The sequence below is a fragment of the Dromiciops gliroides genome, chromosome 4 (genome assembly GCF_019393635.1).
Source record: "Dromiciops gliroides isolate mDroGli1 chromosome 4, mDroGli1.pri, whole genome shotgun sequence".
In the NCBI taxonomy this organism is placed as follows: Eukaryota; Metazoa; Chordata; class Mammalia; order Microbiotheria; family Microbiotheriidae; genus Dromiciops; species Dromiciops gliroides.
Window position 1 is genome coordinate 160,800,290 of NC_057864.1, and position 20,086 is coordinate 160,820,375.

General features: G+C 46.6%; 1 protein-coding gene across 1 annotated transcript; it reads left to right on the forward strand.

Annotated features, from left to right (window-relative positions):
* The first annotated feature begins 7,204 nt into the window (after positions 1–7,204).
* On the forward strand, positions 7,205–19,884 carry UBE2Q1 (ubiquitin conjugating enzyme E2 Q1). Its single transcript, XM_044003922.1, has 13 exons — positions 7,205–7,701; positions 10,076–10,180; positions 10,543–10,647; positions 11,144–11,194; positions 12,753–12,893; positions 13,128–13,212; positions 13,494–13,554; positions 13,791–13,881; positions 14,044–14,102; positions 14,190–14,238; positions 14,544–14,639; positions 17,378–17,444; positions 17,860–19,884. The coding sequence occupies exons 1-13, from the start codon at positions 7,336–7,338 to the stop codon at positions 17,889–17,891; spliced, it is 1,308 nt and encodes a 435-aa protein (XP_043859857.1). The 5' UTR covers positions 7,205–7,335; the 3' UTR covers positions 17,892–19,884.
* The last annotated feature ends 202 nt before the right edge of the window (positions 19,885–20,086 follow it).

Genomic DNA, 20,086 nt, shown 5'->3' on the forward strand with positions numbered 1-20,086 from the left:
TATGCCCAAAGGGCGATAAAGCTGTGCATACCCTTTGACCCAGCAATACCACTTTTGGGTCTTTTTCCCAAAGAAATCATGGAAAGGAGAAAGGGACTCACATGTACAAAAATATTTATAGCTGCTCTTTATGTGGTGGCAAGGAATTGGAAGTTATGGGGATGCCCATCAATTGGGGACAAGTTGTGGTATATGAATACAATGGAATACTATTGTGCTGTAAGAAACGATGAGCAGGAGGAGTTCAGAGAAACCTGGAGGGTCTTGTGTGGGCTGATGATGAGTAAGATGAGCAGAACCAGAGGAACATTGTACACAGTATCATCAACATTGAGTGTTGATCTACTGTGATGGACTATATTCTTCTCACCAATGCAATGGTACAGAAGAGTTCCAGGGAACTCATGATAGAAGAGGATCTCCAAATCCAAGAAAAAAAAAAAGAATTGTGGAGTATAGATGCTGAATGAACCATATTATTTCTTTTTTTTTGGTGCTGTTGTCTTTTCTATTTTGAGGTTTTTCATCATTACTCTGATTTTTCTCTTTTAACGTGACTAATGCAGAAATAGGATTAATGTTATTATGTGTGTATACATACACATATACATATACATATATATACATATATACATATATATACACATATATACATATACATATACATACACACACACACACACATATATATATATATAACCTATATCAGATTACCTGCTGTCTAGGGGAGGGAGGAGGGAGGGGAAGGAGGGAGAAAAATCTGAAATTGGAAAGTTTGTATAAAGAAAAGTTGAGAACTAGCTTTACATGTAACGGGAAAAAAATAAAATACTTTATTAATTAAAAAAAAGAAATACTGGCTATAAAAATTGTTTCCCAGCTTTCTGCCTCCCTTCTAATTTTGGATGCATTGCTTCTGTTTGTACAAAACCTTTTTAATTAAATGTAATCATAGTAATCTATTTTGCATTTCATAATATTCTCTGTCTCTTGTTTGGTCATAAACTGTTCTCCTTTCCATAAATCTGAGAGGTAAACTATTCCTTCCTCTCCTAATTTACCTATGGTATCACCTTTGATGTCTAAATCATGTACCCATTTTGACCTTATTTTACTACAAGGCGTAAGATGCTGGTCTATGCCTAGTTTCTGCCGTACTATCTTCCAGTTTTCCCAGCAGTTTTTGTCAAATACTGAGTTCCTATCCCAGAAGCTGGAGTCTTTGGGTTTATCAAAAAGTACATTATTAAAGTCATTTACTACTATGTCTTCTGTGACTAACCTATTCCATTGATCTACCACTCTATTTCTTAGCCAGTACCAAATAGTTTTGATGACTGCCGCTTTATAGTAAAGCTTCAGATCTGGCACAGCTAGCCCACCTTCTTGTGCATTTTTTTTTCATTAGTTCCCTTGATATTTTTGATCTTTTGTTCTTCTAGATTAATTTTGTTATTTTTTCTAGCCCTATAAAATAATTTTAGATAGTCTGATTGGTATGGCACTGAATAAGTAAATTAATTTAGGTAGAATTGTCATTTTTATTATATTAGCTTGGCCTATCCATGAGGAATTGATACTTTTCCAATTATGTAGATCTGATTTTATTTGTGTGAAAAGTGTTTTGTAATTGTGTTCATAGAGTTCCTGGGTTTGTCTTGGCAAGTAGACTCCCATGTATTTTATATTGGCTACCATTACTTTCTCTTTTTTTGTTTTTTTTTGTTTTTTTGAGGGGCAATTGGGGTTAAGTGACTTGCCCAGGGTCACACAGCTAGTAAGTGTTAAGTGTCTGAGGCCGGATTTGAACTCAGGTACTCCTGAATCCAGGGCCAGTGCTCTACCCACTGCGCCATCTAGCTGGCCCTGGCTACCATTACTTTCAATGGAATTTCTCTTTCTATCGCTTGCTGCTAGACTTTGTTGGTCATGTATAGAAATGCTAGTGATTTATGTGGATTTATTTTATATCCTGCAACTTTGCTAAAGTTGTTGATTGTTTCAAGTAGTTTTTTAGTTGATTCTCTAGGATTCTCTAAGTATACTGTCATATCATCTACAAAGGGATAGTTTTGTTTCCTCCTTGCCTATTCTGATTCATTGAATTCCCTTTTGTTTTCTTATTGCTAAACCTAACATTTCTAGTACAATATTAAATAATAGAGGTGATAATGGACATGCCTGTGATATGGTGGGAAAATGGGTATGGGTTGGTGGGAGTTGGGGTTCTTAGGAATTCCTCTTTAAAGAATTACACCCTCTTGCACACAAAACTTAGTTAGAATAAGGTGATAGTTTATTTAGGAGCAAGGGAAGGGAAGGGAAGGGTGGGGGGAGTGAAACCATGAAAGAAATCCTTGGACTTTTCATGGGGAGATTTGGCATAAAGCACATGGCTCAGAGGTACCAAATCTCGAACAGGAGACTGGAAGGTACTTTTATAGAGGACTGATGGGGGTGGACCATCTGCCCGTGAAAAGTTCCTTTAGTGAGAAAGGACCATCCCCCATTGGTGGTAGCTGGGAGAATTGGGTGAGGGGTGGCTACAATCCCTCTTCAGAACACAAAGACTGAAGCCACACCCAAATTTATCTCCCCAGGGTAAGGGAGACCAGAATGAAGGGTAGGAATCCGAAGCTAGCTCTGTCCGATTTGGTTCAGCTTATCTCTCTAGGTGTTATCTGTCCTCTGGTTTAGTTTCTCAAGGAGAAGATTCCTCGATGTGCCCCAGAGAACTTCTGGGGTGCTCTGTGCCCCATGACACCTGTTTCTGATTTTATTGGGAATGCCTCCAACTTATTGTCATTACATATAATGTTTGCTGATAGTTTTAGGTAGATACTGCTTATTATTTTAAGGAAAGCTCCACCTATTCCTATGCTCTCTAGTGTTTTTACTAGGAATGAATGCTGGATTTTGTCAAAAGCTTTCTCTGCATCTATTGAGATAATCATATGATTTTGGTTGGTTTTCTTATTGATGTGGTTGATTATGTTAATAGTTTTCCTAATGTTGAACCAGCCCTGCATTCCTGGTATGAATCCCACCTGGTCATAGTGTATTATCCTGGTGATCACTTGCTTTAATCTCCTGGCTAATATCTTATTTAAAATTTTTGCATCGAAATTCATGTCACATGGTATTGATGACATCCTGGGGCAGCCCATTCTACTTTTGCATCATCGAGGTGACTGGCTAGGAAGATTTTCCTCAGGTACAGCAGAAATAAGAGTCCCTGTAACTTGCATTCATCACTCCTAGGCTTGTCATCTGGCTAGAAAAAGGCTAATAATCTCTCTTCCACATGATGGCCCTTCAAATATTAAGATAATTATGACGATTCCCCTACCCCAATCCCTCATCATTTCTCCACCCTCATCATTTCTCCACCTAAACATACATATTCCCTTAAACTTATCCTCCTATGGCCTGGGGTTATAAAATCGTAGAACAATTACATCCCTCCAGTAAAGAGCTCTTTTCACCAAAAGCCATCAAATGCTACATTCATTTGATTTGGGTAAGTAACAAGGCATGTTTATTTAATGTCATTGTTCAGAGTTTTCTTTGTCATTTATGGATGATAGATAAGAGCTTTTGTTGAGTATTTAATGTGTGGTAAGCACTGGGGATACAAATAAAAGCAAACAAAACAGGCCCTACCCTCAAGGAACTTACATTCTAGACCTGGGCTTCTTAAACTTTTCCACTTGTGACCTCTTTTTGCCCAAGACATTTTTACTGGACCCCAGGTATATAGGTATATAAAATAGACATACATAACCTTTTATTGTTGCCAAATTTTTCTTGACCCCCACATTCAGTTACTTGACCCATAGTTTAAGCTTTGTTCTAGTAGAGGAAGGCAACATATGGGGAAAAGGCTGGGGAAAGAGGCAGGAAACCTGCTTGGGGAAGGGAGGAAGGCAAGGTGGCCGGTTAAGAGATGTGTCTATCTTAAACTGAATCCCCAAATTGGGAAGTGGGCCTTGGCAAGATTGTGGGCGCATCTAGTCCTAAATAATTTGCAGATGGGTGCTGACTCAAGCTTTTTGATGGCAGTTATCCAGTTTTCTCTTAACTTACCAAAGTCTTCCTAGCTCTTTTGCCTCTTCTTTCTAGTCCTCATTTCTCTGCTCTGTCCTGAAAGGAAGTGAGACCTTTCTTTCAACAAATCCCTCCTCCCCATCTCCCAAATCTTTACTCTTTACTGCTCTCTTTCCAGCCAAAGAGAGAAGATGGGCAAGTACAAGTGGATAATGATTCAGAGGCATGAGCATTCTGGGCACTGAGATGGAAAAAAGGGTTAGCTGAAAGTAAAAATGAAGTAGGAATTTTATTGTAATCCCCTTAAATTAAAATGATGGAACAGAGGCAGTTCGGTGTGATGTAGTATAAAGAATGCTTCATCTGAATTCCAGGAGCCCCAACTTTAAAGCCTGCCTCTGCCAACTAAAAAGAGCTATATGATTCTAGGAAAGTCTCTAAGCTTTTTTTCCCTGTAAATCTGGGGTTATAACAATACCTAATTTGCAGGATTTTTGTGAATATTAGTTCACAAGAAAGGTTTGCAAACTTTTAAGTATATAAATATAATCTTTTTTGGGGGGGGGCAATGAGGGTTAAGTACTTGCCCAGGGTCACACAACTAGTAAGTGTCAAGTGTCTGAGGTCAGATTTGAACTCAGGTCTTCCTGAATCTAGGGCCAGTGCTTTTATGCACTGTACCACCTAGCTGCTCCCTATAAATGTAATCTTGCAACAATTTAATTTATGAGTCAAAATGTGAACTGCTGAGCTTTTTGCTTTTTTGTACCTGTACTTTCTCACTCCTTTTCTCCTATGTCTTTCCAGTTGTTTCCCTTATATGACACAAATGTAACGGGGGAAATGGGGTACGGGATTTGGTTAGGGGTTGGGGTTCTTAGGAATTCTCTTTAAAGAATTACACCCTCTTGCACACAAAAGTAGTTAGAATAAGGTGGTAGTTTATTTAGGAGAAAGGGAAAGAAAGGCAGTGGGGAAGGGAAACCATGAAAGAAATCCTTGGACTTCTCATGGGGAGATAGGCACAAAGCATGTGGCTCAGAGGTACCAATCTCTTGGAGCAGGAGATTGGCAGGTACTTTTATAGGACTGATGGGGGGAGGGGTGACCATTTGACTGTGGAAAGTTCCTTTAGTGAGGAAGGACCATCCCCCACTGGTGGTAGCTAGGGGAATTGGGTGAGGCGTGGAGGACCATCCCCCACTGGTAGTGACTAGAGGAATTGGGTGAGGGGTGGCTATGAATCCCTCTTCAGGACACAAAGGCCACAGCCACACCCAAATTTATCTCCCCAGGGTAAGGGAGACCAGAATGAAGGGTGGGAATCCGAAGCAAGCTCTGTCCGATTTGGTTCTGCTTATCTCTCTAGGCGTTATCTGTCCTCTGGTTTAGTTTCTCAAGGAGAAGCATCCTTGATGCGCCCCAGAGAACTTCTGGGGTGCTCTGCACCCCATGACACTACCATGTCTCATCCCCTTAGCAGATTGTAAATTTCTTTAGGGCTGGCATGTTTTTATCTTTGCACAGAGCACCCTATATACAATAGGTGCTTAATGTTTGATTTCATTGGATTCAGTCAATCTTCTCATTTTATAGATGAGGAAACTGAGACCTGAAATGACTTGCTTAGTCACACAGGAAAATTGTCACAGACCCAATAAGTCCTGTTTCCTCACACCCAGTCCAATTCTATTTTTTTCTTTAAAGTTTTTTTTTTCTTCAATTAACCAGCATTTAATTGCTCCCCCACCCACCTCACCTCCCCATTCCTCCTCCCCCATTCCAAATCACTATCCCCTAAACCAGGCTGGCATGAAGAAAGTACTAAATTTTTAATACCATCCCATTTCTTTGTGCTCACTTTGCATAATTTATGTGTGTGTGTGTGTGTGTGTGTGTTGTTTCCCTACAGTAAAATATAAGCTCCTCGAAGGCAGGCATTTTTAAAAAATCTGTGTCTTTGTATCACCAGCACCGAGGACATTGTAGGTTCTTAATTAGTGCTTGTCAGATTTAATTTAAACAGGTAGTCTTGTAGGGCATAACTGGGGGCAGGGGGAGGGCAGGGATTTCGTTCGGGTGTATTCCCTCACTCAGCAAGCACTGATTACTATGTGCCAGGTACCATGGAAAGAGCCAGGGCCCGGTGTGGGCCCCCAGCCGAGAAGCCCTAGGACAATTGCTAAATTTATTCCACCAACCAGAGCGGTCTTTCCTGGCTGCTCCGGGGCCACCAGCTGTTGTTTCGCGGCGGCCCAGCCACGAGCTTTGTCTTTCGCAAGGGCGACACCTAGTGAATGGCTAGCGACGCTGCCGTCTAGTCACTGCCCTCCTAGAGGACCAGTTTGCCTCGAGAGGACCAGATGGCGTTTGCCACCTGACCTCAGGTCGGGGGATGTGACGGGGGTGGCTGATTCTTGGGTCTGATGCTTTCCATCTTCTTGCATTCGCAGGGTTCAGCGTCCGTGGCCTTCGGAAGCCATAAAAAAAGCACAGGGAGTAATAAGTTCCTGCCCCTTCTCCCCTCCCTCCAATAATAAACTCAATAAAGACTAGAATTGAGGGTGGGGGCAGAAGGTTGGGTTCTAGAGCCTAGTGGGGAGGGGAAGGAGGGGAAGTCCGACGCAGAGAGGTCGATATCCAAATGGTTGCCACCAGGAGGGCAGGGGGAGAGATGGAGAAAAAAATGTGGAGGAGGATGGGCACATGGAAAGTAAAGAAGCGCAAACCAGGATTATAACCCCAGACAGCGCCCAGGCCCGCTATCGGGTCGCTCCGGGGCAGGGGAAGGACAAGGCAGAAGGTGGGGGAAGGGGAGGGAGGGCAATAGAGGCTCACGCACGCCGCCCCCGGTGAGCACGCGGCAGTCCTGTCACGTGACAAGGGAGCTCAAGGAACTGGACGGAGTGCGTGGCCCGGAAAAAGCCCCGTCTGGTCACATGCAGGGGGTGGGGTAGCAGGAAAGGGGATCCTGGAGGAAAAGGAGGTGGAGGCGGCTGCTGCGGCGGCATCACGTGAGAGGGGCCGGGTGGACGTGTCTGGTCATGTGACGGGGGTGAGGCGACGGGGGGCGGGGGAGGAGGAGCCGAGGAGGCGGGGCGCGCGGCTTCCGGCGGCGGGAGAGGGGGGGGGTGGGGGGGCCTGTCCCGGAGGTGGCGGCGGCGCCATCTTGGCGAAGGGGGGATCAGGAAGTGCGGACCGCGGCGGCGGCGGCGGCGGCGGCGGAGCCCGGAGCCCGGAGCGGAGGCCGGAGGCGCCCGGCCCGCCGGCCCCGGAGCGGAGCGGAGGATGCAGCAGCCGCAGCCGCAGGGGCAGCAGCAGCAGCCGGGGCCGGGGCAGCAGCTGGGGGCGCTGGGGCAGGGGCTGGCGCTGGGGCAGGGGCAGGGGCAGGGGGCGGCGCCGGGGGCCGGGGGCGGCCCGGGTGGGGGCCCGGGCCCGGGGCCCTGCCTGAGGCGGGAGCTGAAGCTGCTCGAGTCCATCTTCCACCGCGGCCACGAGCGCTTCCGCATTGCCAGCGCCTGCCTGGACGAGCTGAGCTGCGAGTTCCTGCTGGCCGGGGCCGGGGCCGGGGCGGCGGGGGCGGCGCCCGGGCCGCACCTCCCCCCGCGGGGCCCCGCGCCCGGAGAGCCCGTCCGCATCCACTGCAACATCACGGTGAGGACCCCCGCGGGGCAGGCCCGGGCCCCTCCAGCCCCCTCCCGGGGTCCTCGTCCTCTGGGCCCCCGCCAGGCCCCAGAGCCGCCCCCACCAGGGGGGCGCCCCCACGTGGGGTCTCCTTGCTCCTTGTCACAGTCCCCTACGTTTGCTACTCGGGAATCCGGGGTGGTCCTCTTCTTAGCCCTACCTAAAGTCCGACCCCACTGTCTCCACCACCTGGGGCCGCCTCCTAAGAACCCTCACCCCTCGAGAAACACTGCGAGGAGACCCCTCCCCCCTTCCAGTGTCTGGAACTAGCCCTTCCTCAGTCTCCCCCCAGGTACCCAAGGCACTTCTCGCATGCTTCTGAGACACTCCCCTCTCCCCTCTCCCCTCTCCCCTTCTCAGCAACTCCTTCCTTCGGGAATCTAGGCTTAGGTGCTGGGGGGAATCAGTAATAATAATGATGATGGTGGTGGTGATAACAATAACTGACATTTTTGTAGCACTTTAAAGTTGAGCACAGAACCCTCAGATAGCAGCATCTCTTTGGACTCTTGACTTCGAGACCCTCAGTTTACTGGGCCTTCCCTCCTCCCCATCCCCCCCATCCTCTTCTGATACAATCTCTAGTATTCTCTTCCTGCCCCTGTTAGTGGAAGATGTGAAGCTTTCTCTATTCCCCAAGGATATCAGGGAGCAGTTGCATTTTCTACCCCTTTTGATTATGAACTTCCCTATTCCACCCCAGTCATCCTGTCCTATCCACCACAGTATTGTTACATCCATCCTAGTAATTTAGCCTAGTTATAGAAATCTCATAGTTAACACTACCCCCCAAAACATTGAACTTGTTCTTCTCTCTCAATGACCTACTTCTTGCCCCACCCCCAGGACATCTGTTTGCTCCCTCCTTTCCTGGTCACTAATAGCTTTGGTAATTTCCCATTCCACATGGTCACTGTACCTTCACATGTTTGAGATTACCTGCTATTAGTGTTTTGCCCCCTCACAGGCCAGGGAGGTGAAATCTTTCCTAATTCAGGCAGGGTGCTATTGGGTACAGCCTAGAGTGAGTAGATAGTTTTGTTCGGGAGCATTGAGGGAATGAGCTCAGATTAGCTTGGACATTGTCCCCAGCCAGCTCCCAAAGCACATTTTACCTACTAGGCCAAAGTTCTGGGAGGAAAGTTTCTGGTTGGACAAAGGGGATTCCAATCACAAGTTCTGTCTCTTCTTCCATCTTCTGATTTTGCCTTCACACCCCCTCCCCATTCCCACCCCTTCACAGAAAACTGGTGTAGAGAGAAACCAGTAATTTAGTCAGATGTGATAACTAGTATCTCTTTGACAATCTTCACCTCCAAAATTGAGACATTTGAGCTAGGTGAGGGATTGGAATCCCATCAAAAGTGCATGTTTTACTCGATATTGTCTAGTTGACTTTCTGGATTAAACCCCAGATTTCTCCGATATAGAATTGCCCTCCTCGTGCATCTTTTCTCTGTTCATTTATATGCTGTCTGTCTTGCCTGTATCTGAAACAGTACTTTAACCCCCAGATAGTCCTCCCCCTTGCATGGCATAAGGGAGAAAGGGGCCTGGATTCTCCACCAACCCCTCTCTGGGAAATAGGAGAACTTGGACAGTCTGCATCCACTGTTGTGATGTAGGAATGTTGGGAATGTCAGCAGCGTAGGTTCTCTTCTAAATCAGTTGTGTAGAGCCCTGTGACCTCTTGCCTCCATCCCACGCCTAGATTGTGAGGGTGGCAGGTTAACAGGGTTACCAAAGAAAAGATGGGCACAACCAGTCACTGGGGGACAATATCTTCTCCAGTCAGTGTTGGAAAGAGGGGTTCCCTTATACTACCACTTTATTCTATCAAGCCTTTGGCTGAAAGCTGGGAAGAATAATTTGGTCCCAGATAAAAACCTTTTTTGCTGCAAGTCTTCCTCCTCCTAAAACTAAAATGAGCTGTTGCTTTTTCCACTCCGATTGCATTCATGGTCCTTCTGTAACTGGGTTTCATGGTATTAGGAGGAAAAGGGACTGGACTCTTGTCCCATAAACATAGGGGGATCCCTTAGCCTAGACCTCGGTAGGGAATAGAATAGTTTCTGGGGCTTCACTGGAAGTAGTTGTGGTCCCCTTTCATAATTTTTCAAAATTCACAATGACCTGGGGTGAAGGAAAGGAGGGGATCTGGCCTTCAAGCTTCCATTCAGAGAAGGACCCTTCCAAACCTGCCTGGTTGGGCACTGATCTGCTGAGCCAGGCATTCGTGAGAGACATAGTGGGAGAGGGGGGAAGGGCAGACTAGCACCTGGGAATGGGTGGGCAGGCAAAATCTGAAGTTTCCATTTTTGACTTCCCTATCCTCTCCCCTTAGGAATCTTATCCTGCGGTGCCCCCAATCTGGTCTGTGGAGTCTGATGACCCTAACTTGGCTGCCGTTCTGGAGAGACTTGTGGACATAAAGAAAGGGAATACTCTGGTGAGCAGGGCAGGGACTTGGGGCCTGAGCCAAGAAGAGACCCTGTAGTCGAGACAGATGAAGGGTGGGAATTGTCCTAAATTTAGACAACACTGTAAAATAATCATCCTGAAGAAGACTCAGTAGGGAATCCACCTTCCCCTAGCTAGAGGGAGAATACATCATCAGCTCCAGCATGGGGCTTTCTAACAGAATCACTCCCATGGCCAGGTTTCCAATATGACCCAGGGTCCATGTGCCTTGGAGAAATGGATACTACTCAACCTTCATCTTGAGTCTGAGCCCTTGGTTTCTCCCACTGCACCTGGCCAGATTGGGGAGAGACAAGAGTATCTTATGTCACTGTGGTCTACTATCCCCAGCTGTTGCAGCATCTGAAGAGGATCATCTCTGACTTGTGCAAACTGTACAACCTCCCTCAGCATCCAGATGTTGAGATGCTGGACCAGCCCCTGCCAGCAGAGCAGGTGAGTAACTGTGGGGGCTTTGTTCCTCTGGCAAATCTGCACTATTCCCGTCTTTCACTATCTCTCCTCTCAGCCATAACCCCATCTAATGGAGATAGAGGTGTTAAAAAGTGAATCCTTTCCTTTGTAGCTCACCTATTCAGGGGTGTTCTCGTGGGAGGTTTCCTAGGGTTAGGGGAGGCTAGAGACCTAGACTTCTTCAGGACCTCATGTGTAGCATCAGTCTGTGGAGACCAAAGTAAATAGATCCTACTCTGTGGGAAATTGAATTGTAGTTCCTTGCTCCATGAATAGTGAAGAGATGGTCAAGTAATGAGTGGGCTGCTAAGTTGGTTGTTCCCCCGCACTGTAGAATAAGTGAATGTCTAGGCTGGAAGTCTTAGCCTTCCAGCCCTGAGTGCCCAGAGCAGTTAGAGGAGAGGGTGTGTTTAGGGAACCCGCTCATCCTGCTCTTGGAACGTTGGCTCTGACCCCCATCTTTCCCTGTGTTCTGTAGTGCACACAAGAAGATGTTTCTTCCGAAGATGAAGATGAAGAGATGCCTGAGGTAGGTGACAGATTTGCCTCCTTATAACTGGGTTAGATGGGGTGCTGGTAACAGTAACTTTGGTGAGTTAAAGATCATTGGTATAAGACAGTCCCTATTTGTAGAGTCCCATAGAGAGGATACCAAAGAAAAAAAGATAGTGTTGTTCATTGAGGAACTTGGGCACTGACACATATATGTGAAATAACTGAAGACTCTCAAGAAACAGCACAGCAGCTAGTGTAAAATCTAGTTCCAGCTGAGAAGATGACGATTGGTGTTATTGGAGTTGGGTGGGGTTAATCATGGCAAATGGTCTTTGGCTGGAATATCAGGCCAATATAGGGGAAAGTTGGACTGGTTGTAAGGGAAGAGGGAGTACTGATTGCTTCTTAGGGGTGGATTCAGGTCCTAGACTCTCTGCCTTTCCCCAGTTACAACAACCTGAGTCTCTAAGTGTTAGGTAAATTAATAACTCAAGATTAAACTGAAACCTTTTTATTAAATGCCTGTTGTATACAAGGCACTATGTTAAGTGTTAAAAAGACAGGAGTAAAGAAGGCATGGGATGGCCTCTGCGTGCTCCTCCTGAGGTGGTAGGGTCACCTGACTGACAGCTACAAGTATTATATGTGAGAGTGCATGTGCAGCTCTTTGAGAATCTTAAAGTAACATATAAATATCAGTCATTGTCATTGTGTTTACTCCATTGTGACTCAGATGGGTACCTTCATCTGTTACTTCCAGTCTTTACACTAAGTTGTCTGGGGCAAATGATTTGCCTGTGGTCATGTGGCCAGTATATGTTAGAGGTGAGACTTGAACTCAAGTCTTGCTGTTCCTCTGTATTACATCACTCTGACTGATGAGAGCACCAAATGGGAAAACACCAAATGTATTATGTTGTTAGGGAGTCTGGTGGCTGGAGCAGGGAGAATGGGAGGATCTGAAGCCTTCTCCCTTTTCCCTCAGTCCACCCACCAGCCTGGTAAGAGTTTACCAAGTAAAATGTTAGCTTGAATATCAGCCTTGGGGAAGACAAAACCATACAGATGAGTAATGGTGGGGTGTTTAAAACCCCTCTGGGTTTTTTGTTTTTGTTTTTTTAATGAATTAATTTTTTGCAAGGCAATGAGGGGTTAAGTGACTTGCCCAGGGTCACACGGATAGTAAGTGTCAAGTGGCTGAGGCCGGATTTGAACTCAGGTACTCCTGAATTCAGGGCCAGTGCTTTATCTGCTGCGCCCCCTCTGGTTTTTATCCTTGGGGATAGTCATAGAGGAAAGAGAAAGGCCAGTTAGGGGGAATTAGGGAACTTGGTCTCTGGCTTTTGTTAGAATTTTTCAGGTCTATCAAACACTCACTTGAGCTGTGGAACTTGGTGATAAGAGAGATCTATCCCCTTTGGGATGGTAAAGAGTGGGGTGTGTGGTGTGGGGGTGACTTGATGACTTAAACGTGGAGTTTAGTCTATGGGCTATTGGCTGCCTAGTTCATATCTTCACTATATACAGGGCTGGGGAGATGGTTAACTACTCCTTTCCTCCCACCAAAATTTGTGTTTGTTTTGTTCCTCAAGGATACAGAGGACCTAGATCACTATGAAATGAAAGAAGAAGAGCCAGCTGAGGGGAAGAAGTCTGAGGATGATGGCATTGGGAAGGAGAACTTGGCCATATTAGAGAAAATTAAAAAGAACCAGAGGCAAGATTACTTAAATGTACGTGTCACCTGGTGGAGAGGGTGGGCAGGGTCCTGGATCAGGGTGGGTTTCTCCCACTGGTATTGTCATCATGGCTGTGCCAGGCTTAGAAGGTCTAGAATGGGATACTGACTCTTGAAATGTAGGATGAAAGAATTAGCGCTTACTTCCTCAGGCAATTGCCTCTAAAATCCAAGATGTGTCCCCGAATCCTGTAATGGTGGCAGGTTCCTATTGTCTCCTCCCCTGCAGGGCGCAGTGTCTGGCTCGGTGCAGGCCACTGACCGGCTGATGAAGGAGCTCAGGGATATTTACCGATCACAAAGTTTCAAAGGCGGTAAGTCCAGCTGTGGAGAAGGGGGTACTTTGGAACACCAGGTTGTTCAGAGTAAGGAGGGGGAGAGGGTCTTGAAGCTACTCAGTGGGAACCTAGGCTTTGGTGAAGCTTAGTGCCTGCAGGTAGAGCACCTAGGAGTGAGTGAGGATATTAATCCGGTGCCGAACCCTCAGCACTTTGCTCTGCTCTTTTGGCCTGAAGAAGGAGGGGTCCTCTTTCCTGTTGTCCTAGTAATACTCATTACTTCTTCCTCTCCCTTCTCCCCTACCCCCAAACCCCAGGAAACTATGCAGTCGAACTAGTAAATGATAGCCTGTACGATTGGAACGTCAAACTCCTCAAGTAAGTGAAAAGCTTGGGACGGGGTGGGGGGGGGAGTGAGCGATTAGTAGAAGGCTTCAGAGCAGCTTTATTTGGCGGCAGCAGGGCCCAGGGGCTTAGGGAGAGTTGAGGCCAGGTCAGGGTGCAAAGTTATCTGTGGCTGGCCAGCCGGCTCACTCAGGCATGGGCGGGCGGGGGTGCTTTCCAAAGCTCCTGGGGATCAAGCAAGGACCTCTCACCTTGCTGTTGCTGTGTAGGGTTGACCAGGACAGCGCTTTGCACAATGATCTCCAGATCCTCAAAGAGAAAGAAGGCGCTGACTTCATTCTCCTCAACTTTTCTTTTAAAGTAAGGCTATTCTCCTTAATTCCCATCCCCCATTTTTCTGGCCTTCCTCTGCCTGTCTGCCCTGTATTCTTCTGGGGGTGGGGGGCGACAGTGTCTGACAACACAGGACGCTTGTTGCTGTATAGATCACACCATCCTGACTTTGGTTTTGCTCCCCCTTAGGACAACTTCCCCTTTGACCCGCCATTTGTCAGGGTTGTCTCTCCAGTCCTCTCAGGAGGGTAAGTAGATGGGAAAGCCAGGGAAGCCCTGAGGAAAGGGGGGAGAGAGCCTGTGCCGTGCATGGCTGACCAGTCTTTCCTCTCTAGGTATGTTCTGGGTGGAGGTGCCATCTGCATGGAACTTCTCACCAAACAGGTGAGCTCGGTGCCTCATCTCAGCTGGGTTGGGCTGGGTTTTTCCCAAATATATCTCCAGGTGGAGTTTTTAAGTTATTGCTGTCGTAGATGACAAGGATAGCACCTAGTACCCATTCTTCCTAGGTGGTTTAGAGATGCCTGTGTTGTGGGTGAAGTACAGCTGCCATCCTAGAACCATTGGCACAGCTGTCACTCACTGGGGAACTTACTTGTGATGTCTTCTTAGCCCCAAGACTCAGGGAAGCCATGTCTTGACCTGTTCTCCCCATCATTTCCCCCTCCCCTTCTCTCCTCTTTTCACAGGGCTGGAGCAGTGCCTACTCCATAGAGTCCGTGATCATGCAGATCAGTGCCACCCTGGTGAAAGGGAAAGCACGAGTACAGTTTGGAGCCAACAAAGTAAGTTCTGTGTGGGGGTGGGGAAGCAGGCAGGGAGAGGGTGTGGTGCCAGACAGCAGAACAGCTCCACTGGCCCTGTCCTTGGAGCCAGAGAAGGTGGAAGCTCTTGTCTGTAGTGTTAGATAGGAGGAAAAGGGGAGCCCCCAGATGTCCACAGTGGCCATGGAGGAACCAGAGTGGTCACCTTAAGAATTGAGAAGGAAAAAGAGGTTGAACACGGTTAAAGAATGTAGAAAGGACAGTGTAGTGTCTTCTGGGCAGCCATATACACAGCCATATATACAGCCATACCTGTCCCCACTGCTTTGTATAGCGCCTGACATGCAGCAAGTGTAAATGCTGCGTATTGACGGCTTGTTAGCTTTATGCTTTGGGTTATTGGCCAGAGGAGAAGCTAACAGCCACATTGGCAGACAATAGCCTTCTCCACTTGTATTCCTGAGCCCATCCTCAGAGCTGCAGGAACGAGTCATACTACCATACATTCCTGGGTCTGCTGCTAAGTCCAGTCTCAACAGGGACCTCATTGCTGCACAGAAATCTTTGTACTCTTTTCAGAGTAACTTATATTCCTGCAGTAGTCATTTCAAATCTTACTTTCTCTCAAGCCACTGCAGCTACTCCCAACTCCCTGTTTCTCAGCAGATGACTTCTGTTCCTACTTTACTCAGAAAATCAAGACCCTCTTGACCTTCCTCAAAATCACTCAACATCTTCACTCATACTCACCCTTTTTTTTTTTTTTTTTTTTGGTGAGGCAGTTGGGATCAAGTGACTTGCTCAAAGTCACACAGCTAGTAAGTGTAAAGTGTCTGAGGCCAGATTTGAACTCAGGTCCTCCTGAATCCAGGGCTGGTGCTCTATCCACTGCGCCACCTAGCTGCCCCACATGCTCACCTCTTTGGTCTCATTCTCTTAAAAAGGCCCTTCTTTTTGCTGAGAATAAAACCTTCTACTTGTACTCTTGATCCCATTACCTCTTGTCTCTTTCAGAAGCTTGTCCCATTGATCATCACTTCTCTTCATTTTCAGTTTCTCATTAACTGGTTTCTTCCCTACTGCCTGTAAGCATGCTTGAGCTCCTCAGTTCTTAAAACAATTTCTCAACCCTTCCATTCCCACAAACCCTTATCTCTTCCCTTTCACTGCCAAACCCCTCAAAAAAGGTTCCTGCTCTCTTGGCTTCTAATTCCTTTCCACCCACACACTTTTCCACCCCTTGCAATCTGTCTTCCAACCTCACTAGACTACAAACTATTCTTTCAAAGATCTCTTTAGTCTTGAACCCAGTGGCCTTTCTCAAGATCAGATGAGATCATGTATTTTAAGCACTTTGCAAACTTTAAAACGTCATAAAACGTCAGATACTATTTTCTTAGTCTATATCCTCTCTGACCTCTGCAGTTTTAACTGTCATCACCCCCATTATCCTGGATGTGTTTATGGATTTAGAACCAGCAGGAATATTAGAGGTTATCTAGTACGATGGCCTCACTTTCCAAATGACAAACTGAGGCCCAGAGAGTGGTTTGCCCAAGGCCACATAGGGAATAGCCGAACCAGGATTGAAATGCACTTCCTCTGACTTCAAGCCTGGTGCTCTTTTCACTGCACTCTACTACTTTGGCATCTGTTGGTCACCATGCCTCATTGCCTAAGTGTGACTGCACCTCCAGGTTCCATTTGGGGCTCTCTTTTTTTTTTTTTTTAGTGAGGCAATTGGGGTTAAGTGACTTGCCCAGGGTCACACAGCTAGTAAGTGTTAAGTGTCTGAGGCCGGATTTGAACTCAGGTACTCCTGACTCCAGGGCCGGTGCTCTATCCACTGCGCCACCTAGCTGCCCCTGGGGCTCTCTTCTAAGCCTCTGTGCAGGTAACTCCAGCATCTAGGTCATCAGCCTTGATCTCTCACTAGAATGTTAGTCCTTTGCTGCTATTTGCCTGCTGACCATTTCCATTTGGAGAGCCTGTTTGCACCTCAAACTCATCATGTCTAAAATTAAGCTGCTGTCTCCTCCCCCTCTCCCCCCAGTCCAAACCTGTTCCTTCTCCAAAGTTCCGGACAGTTATCTTCCATCCTTCCAGTCTCCAGCTCTGTAGCCTTCGAGTCCTTCTAAGCTCACCTTCATCTGCCACATTTGGTCCATTCTGCCTCCCCAGTGTCTCTTGCATCCTTTTCACTACCTCTTGCCATAGCTATCATAGTAGCCTCTTAATTGGTTTGCCCAATTCCAGGCTATCCATTCTATGTTCATACAGTTGTGAAAAGTCTTTCCAGGGTACAGGCCGTGAGTATGTCATTCCCTTGTTCAGGAGCCTTGATGCAGCCTGTTGCCTAGAGGATGAAATACAAGCTCCCCCACAATCCTAGTCGACTCTACCCATTTGCCACCTTTCACATGACTTCTCTTCTAACTCTGAACCTTGTGGACCAATGAACTCTGGAGCTTAGTTAGACTCACCATCTTTCTTTTGGTTTAACTTGGGGGGTCGGTCACCTTTTGGGTAGAGCCTTGCCTTATTTCCCTCTTTCCCTTCATTGTTAGTGCCTCCCCTCCTCAGACTTGTATCAATGATTCTAGCCCCAGTCAAATAGAAGTTCCCTTGAGGGCAAGAACTTGTCTTTGCACAGAGTCTGAGTTTAGTAAATGCTTGTTGAACATAGAATTGAGGGGGAGAACAAGGTAACAAACGGGTCCTCCTCACATTGACTGACTCATCTTTTCAATGCTCTCCAGTCTCAATACAGTCTGACAAGAGCACAGCAGTCCTACAAGTCCCTGGTGCAGATCCATGAAAAAAATGGTAAGACTAGAAGGGTCTGGGGGAGAAGGACACAAGCCACATGCTCAGCCTTGGGAAGGGTACGCCCCGTAGGGCCTTCCCCACTCCACATGATGACTATTCTACACTGCTCTCAGAAGGGGAGGGGCAGGAAGTAGCTTGTCTTTGTAACTCTTCCCCCCATACCCCTCATGTCCCCATTCCTTGTCACAAGCTGAAGGAACACATCTGGTCTCTCCTCCAGTCATCTCAGATAAGGAGCCATGTCAGTCTCCTTTTTTTATGGTCTCCAGGGGAGAAATCATCCAGCTTCACATTCTGTGATCTCCCATCTCCTCACTGTAGGGATCAACCTTCCCATAGGAGGAGTCCCAAGATTGAAGCTGTGGGGCTAGTCTTCAAGGACACTACTGCTGACCATATGCTTTGTTTACAGGCTGGTACACACCCCCCAAAGAAGACGGCTAACCCTGGAGTTTCTCCCTCCTCCCTCCCCCAGGCACCACTGGACCAATTACCTTTGAATGCTGTATTTGGATCTTACGCTGCCTCTGTGGTTCCCTCCCTCACTCACTCTTTTCCTGGACGTGATAGCTCTGCCTATTGCAGGACAATGATGGCTATTCTAAACGCTAAGGAAAAACAAAACAAAACACAACACAGAACTGTTTCAGATATTCAAGACTGACTTACAAACCAACCAACCACCTTGCTGGAACCCTTGCTAGCAGGCATTCTTATAAAAGAAACTTTTGAGCCTTCTTATATTGCTGGAAACTCAGCTGTGCTCCAGACTAGAGCAGCCTCCTTACCTATGCTATGGATTTTTAATTTATTTTCTCTTATTTCATGTACACTGCTTTTTTTGGTTACAGTGTATGATGGATGTGTATGGAAAAAAAATGTATCTTTGGGAAAACAATTACAGTTTGTTAATTTGAAGATGCTGGTCTTGACTCTTTCATTGTTATTTTTATTCCCACATGCCATCCCCTGAACTATGTGGTGGGGGGGTGGGATGTGGGACACGTGGTGTCCACCTTGAGTTTTGGTATAGAAAGTGGAGGCCACATGCCCCTGGCAAGGAGGGGAGGGAGATTTGAAGCTCACCCTAGGTCCATCCTTTGGCTGTGATGTTTCCAAAAGGCTTCTAGAGCAAATTTTTTTTTTCTTTTTTTTTCCCCTTGGAAGAAAGCCGCCTAGCCACTTGTGACCTGCTGAACTATACTCATTGGCACCTTCAGTCAGAGTTCAGCTATTGGGATTTTTTTTCCCCTTTAGTTGGAATATTTTCAAATTCCTGGAAAAAGAAGCATGGAGGCTGCTTCATAGAGTTGTGTGAAGGGGCAAATAGAAGAGTAGAGCAAGGTAGAGGCCACTGTCACCCAAGTGTATATTTGTCTTTTCTGGTCTCGTGGGCTCTGCTACAGCTATTACATAGTTATTGATGTCCCTCCCTCAGCTAGTGTCCTGAAAACATCTCCTACATCAGAGCATCTGGATAGTGACTTTGAACAACCCCTCCAGCCCCCACCTTCTTGTTACCCCCTGGCTACCATTAGGTCAGTTGGAAAAAGACTCAGCTTTGGTTTGTGAAGGAATCCTATGGAATGAGTAGTTTGGTTGGTTTTTCAGCAGAATATCTCATAGGGCTGTCCAGAAGTGGAGCTGACTAAAAAGGAGGTAGCCTGGACATGGGGGTCCAGTGTCCTCACAGGATCGGAAAATCAGGGCCCTGGTGTGTATCAGGAGGGATAATTCCTAGCAGAATATGGATGTGCAAAACAAACACTTCAAGTGTTAATGGTGTCCTCGGATTTCTGGGCTTCCCAGTTAAGGTGCTACCAGCCTCCTGCTGGCATCTTGTCAGCAAGGCAGCTTAGAGGCCAAGGTAGCTACTGCTAAAAGCCTGTGCCTGTAGGCTGGCTATTGAAGGAAGCAACAGAACTAGGCTAGGGATGGATACCTGAGTTAGGCTCTTAGCCTCAGGTAATTAGGACTTAAGTCATCTGGTGGCAAAAAGAAGGGATCTTTGACTCCTCCCATGTGGGCCTCAGATAAAAGTAGATGGAGATGGGATAGTGTCCAGGCTGTAACTGCATTTGGGATGTTTGTTTTCTTTCTATTCCATTGAGGGAAAGTTTCTGCTCCAGGTGAATAGAAAGGGTTCACCAGCCACACTCAATGCTGCTCTAGCCCCACCTTCACCTTGTTGGGTATTCCAGAATAAGATGAGTTTTGTGGAACAGGGGACATAGGGGAAATTTCATTCTGAGGAGGAGAAATCTGGCTTTCACAGCCTCTGTTGCTTCCTCTCCTAATGTCTGTTACCAGCCCTGGCTGGAGTATAGATTGTGTTTTAGTAGAGTGTACTCCATGCGCTGTTCTCTGCATAATGTTTTTTGTAATGTATTTTTCTCATCTACCAAAGGATGAAATGGAAATAAAAGTTATTTAAATAGTTTGGCTCTAATAAAGTTATTTAAATATATTAAAGAGGTAACTTCATACTCCAAACAAAAACAATTCGGGGCAGGTAACTACACCTTCAAGTTGTACAGCAATGAAGGGACATCTTAGTTGTCCAGTCCAACCTGAAGAGACCTCCCTTTACCATCTTTCATCCAACCTGAACATTCCTTTGTCATATCTTTCAGCATCTC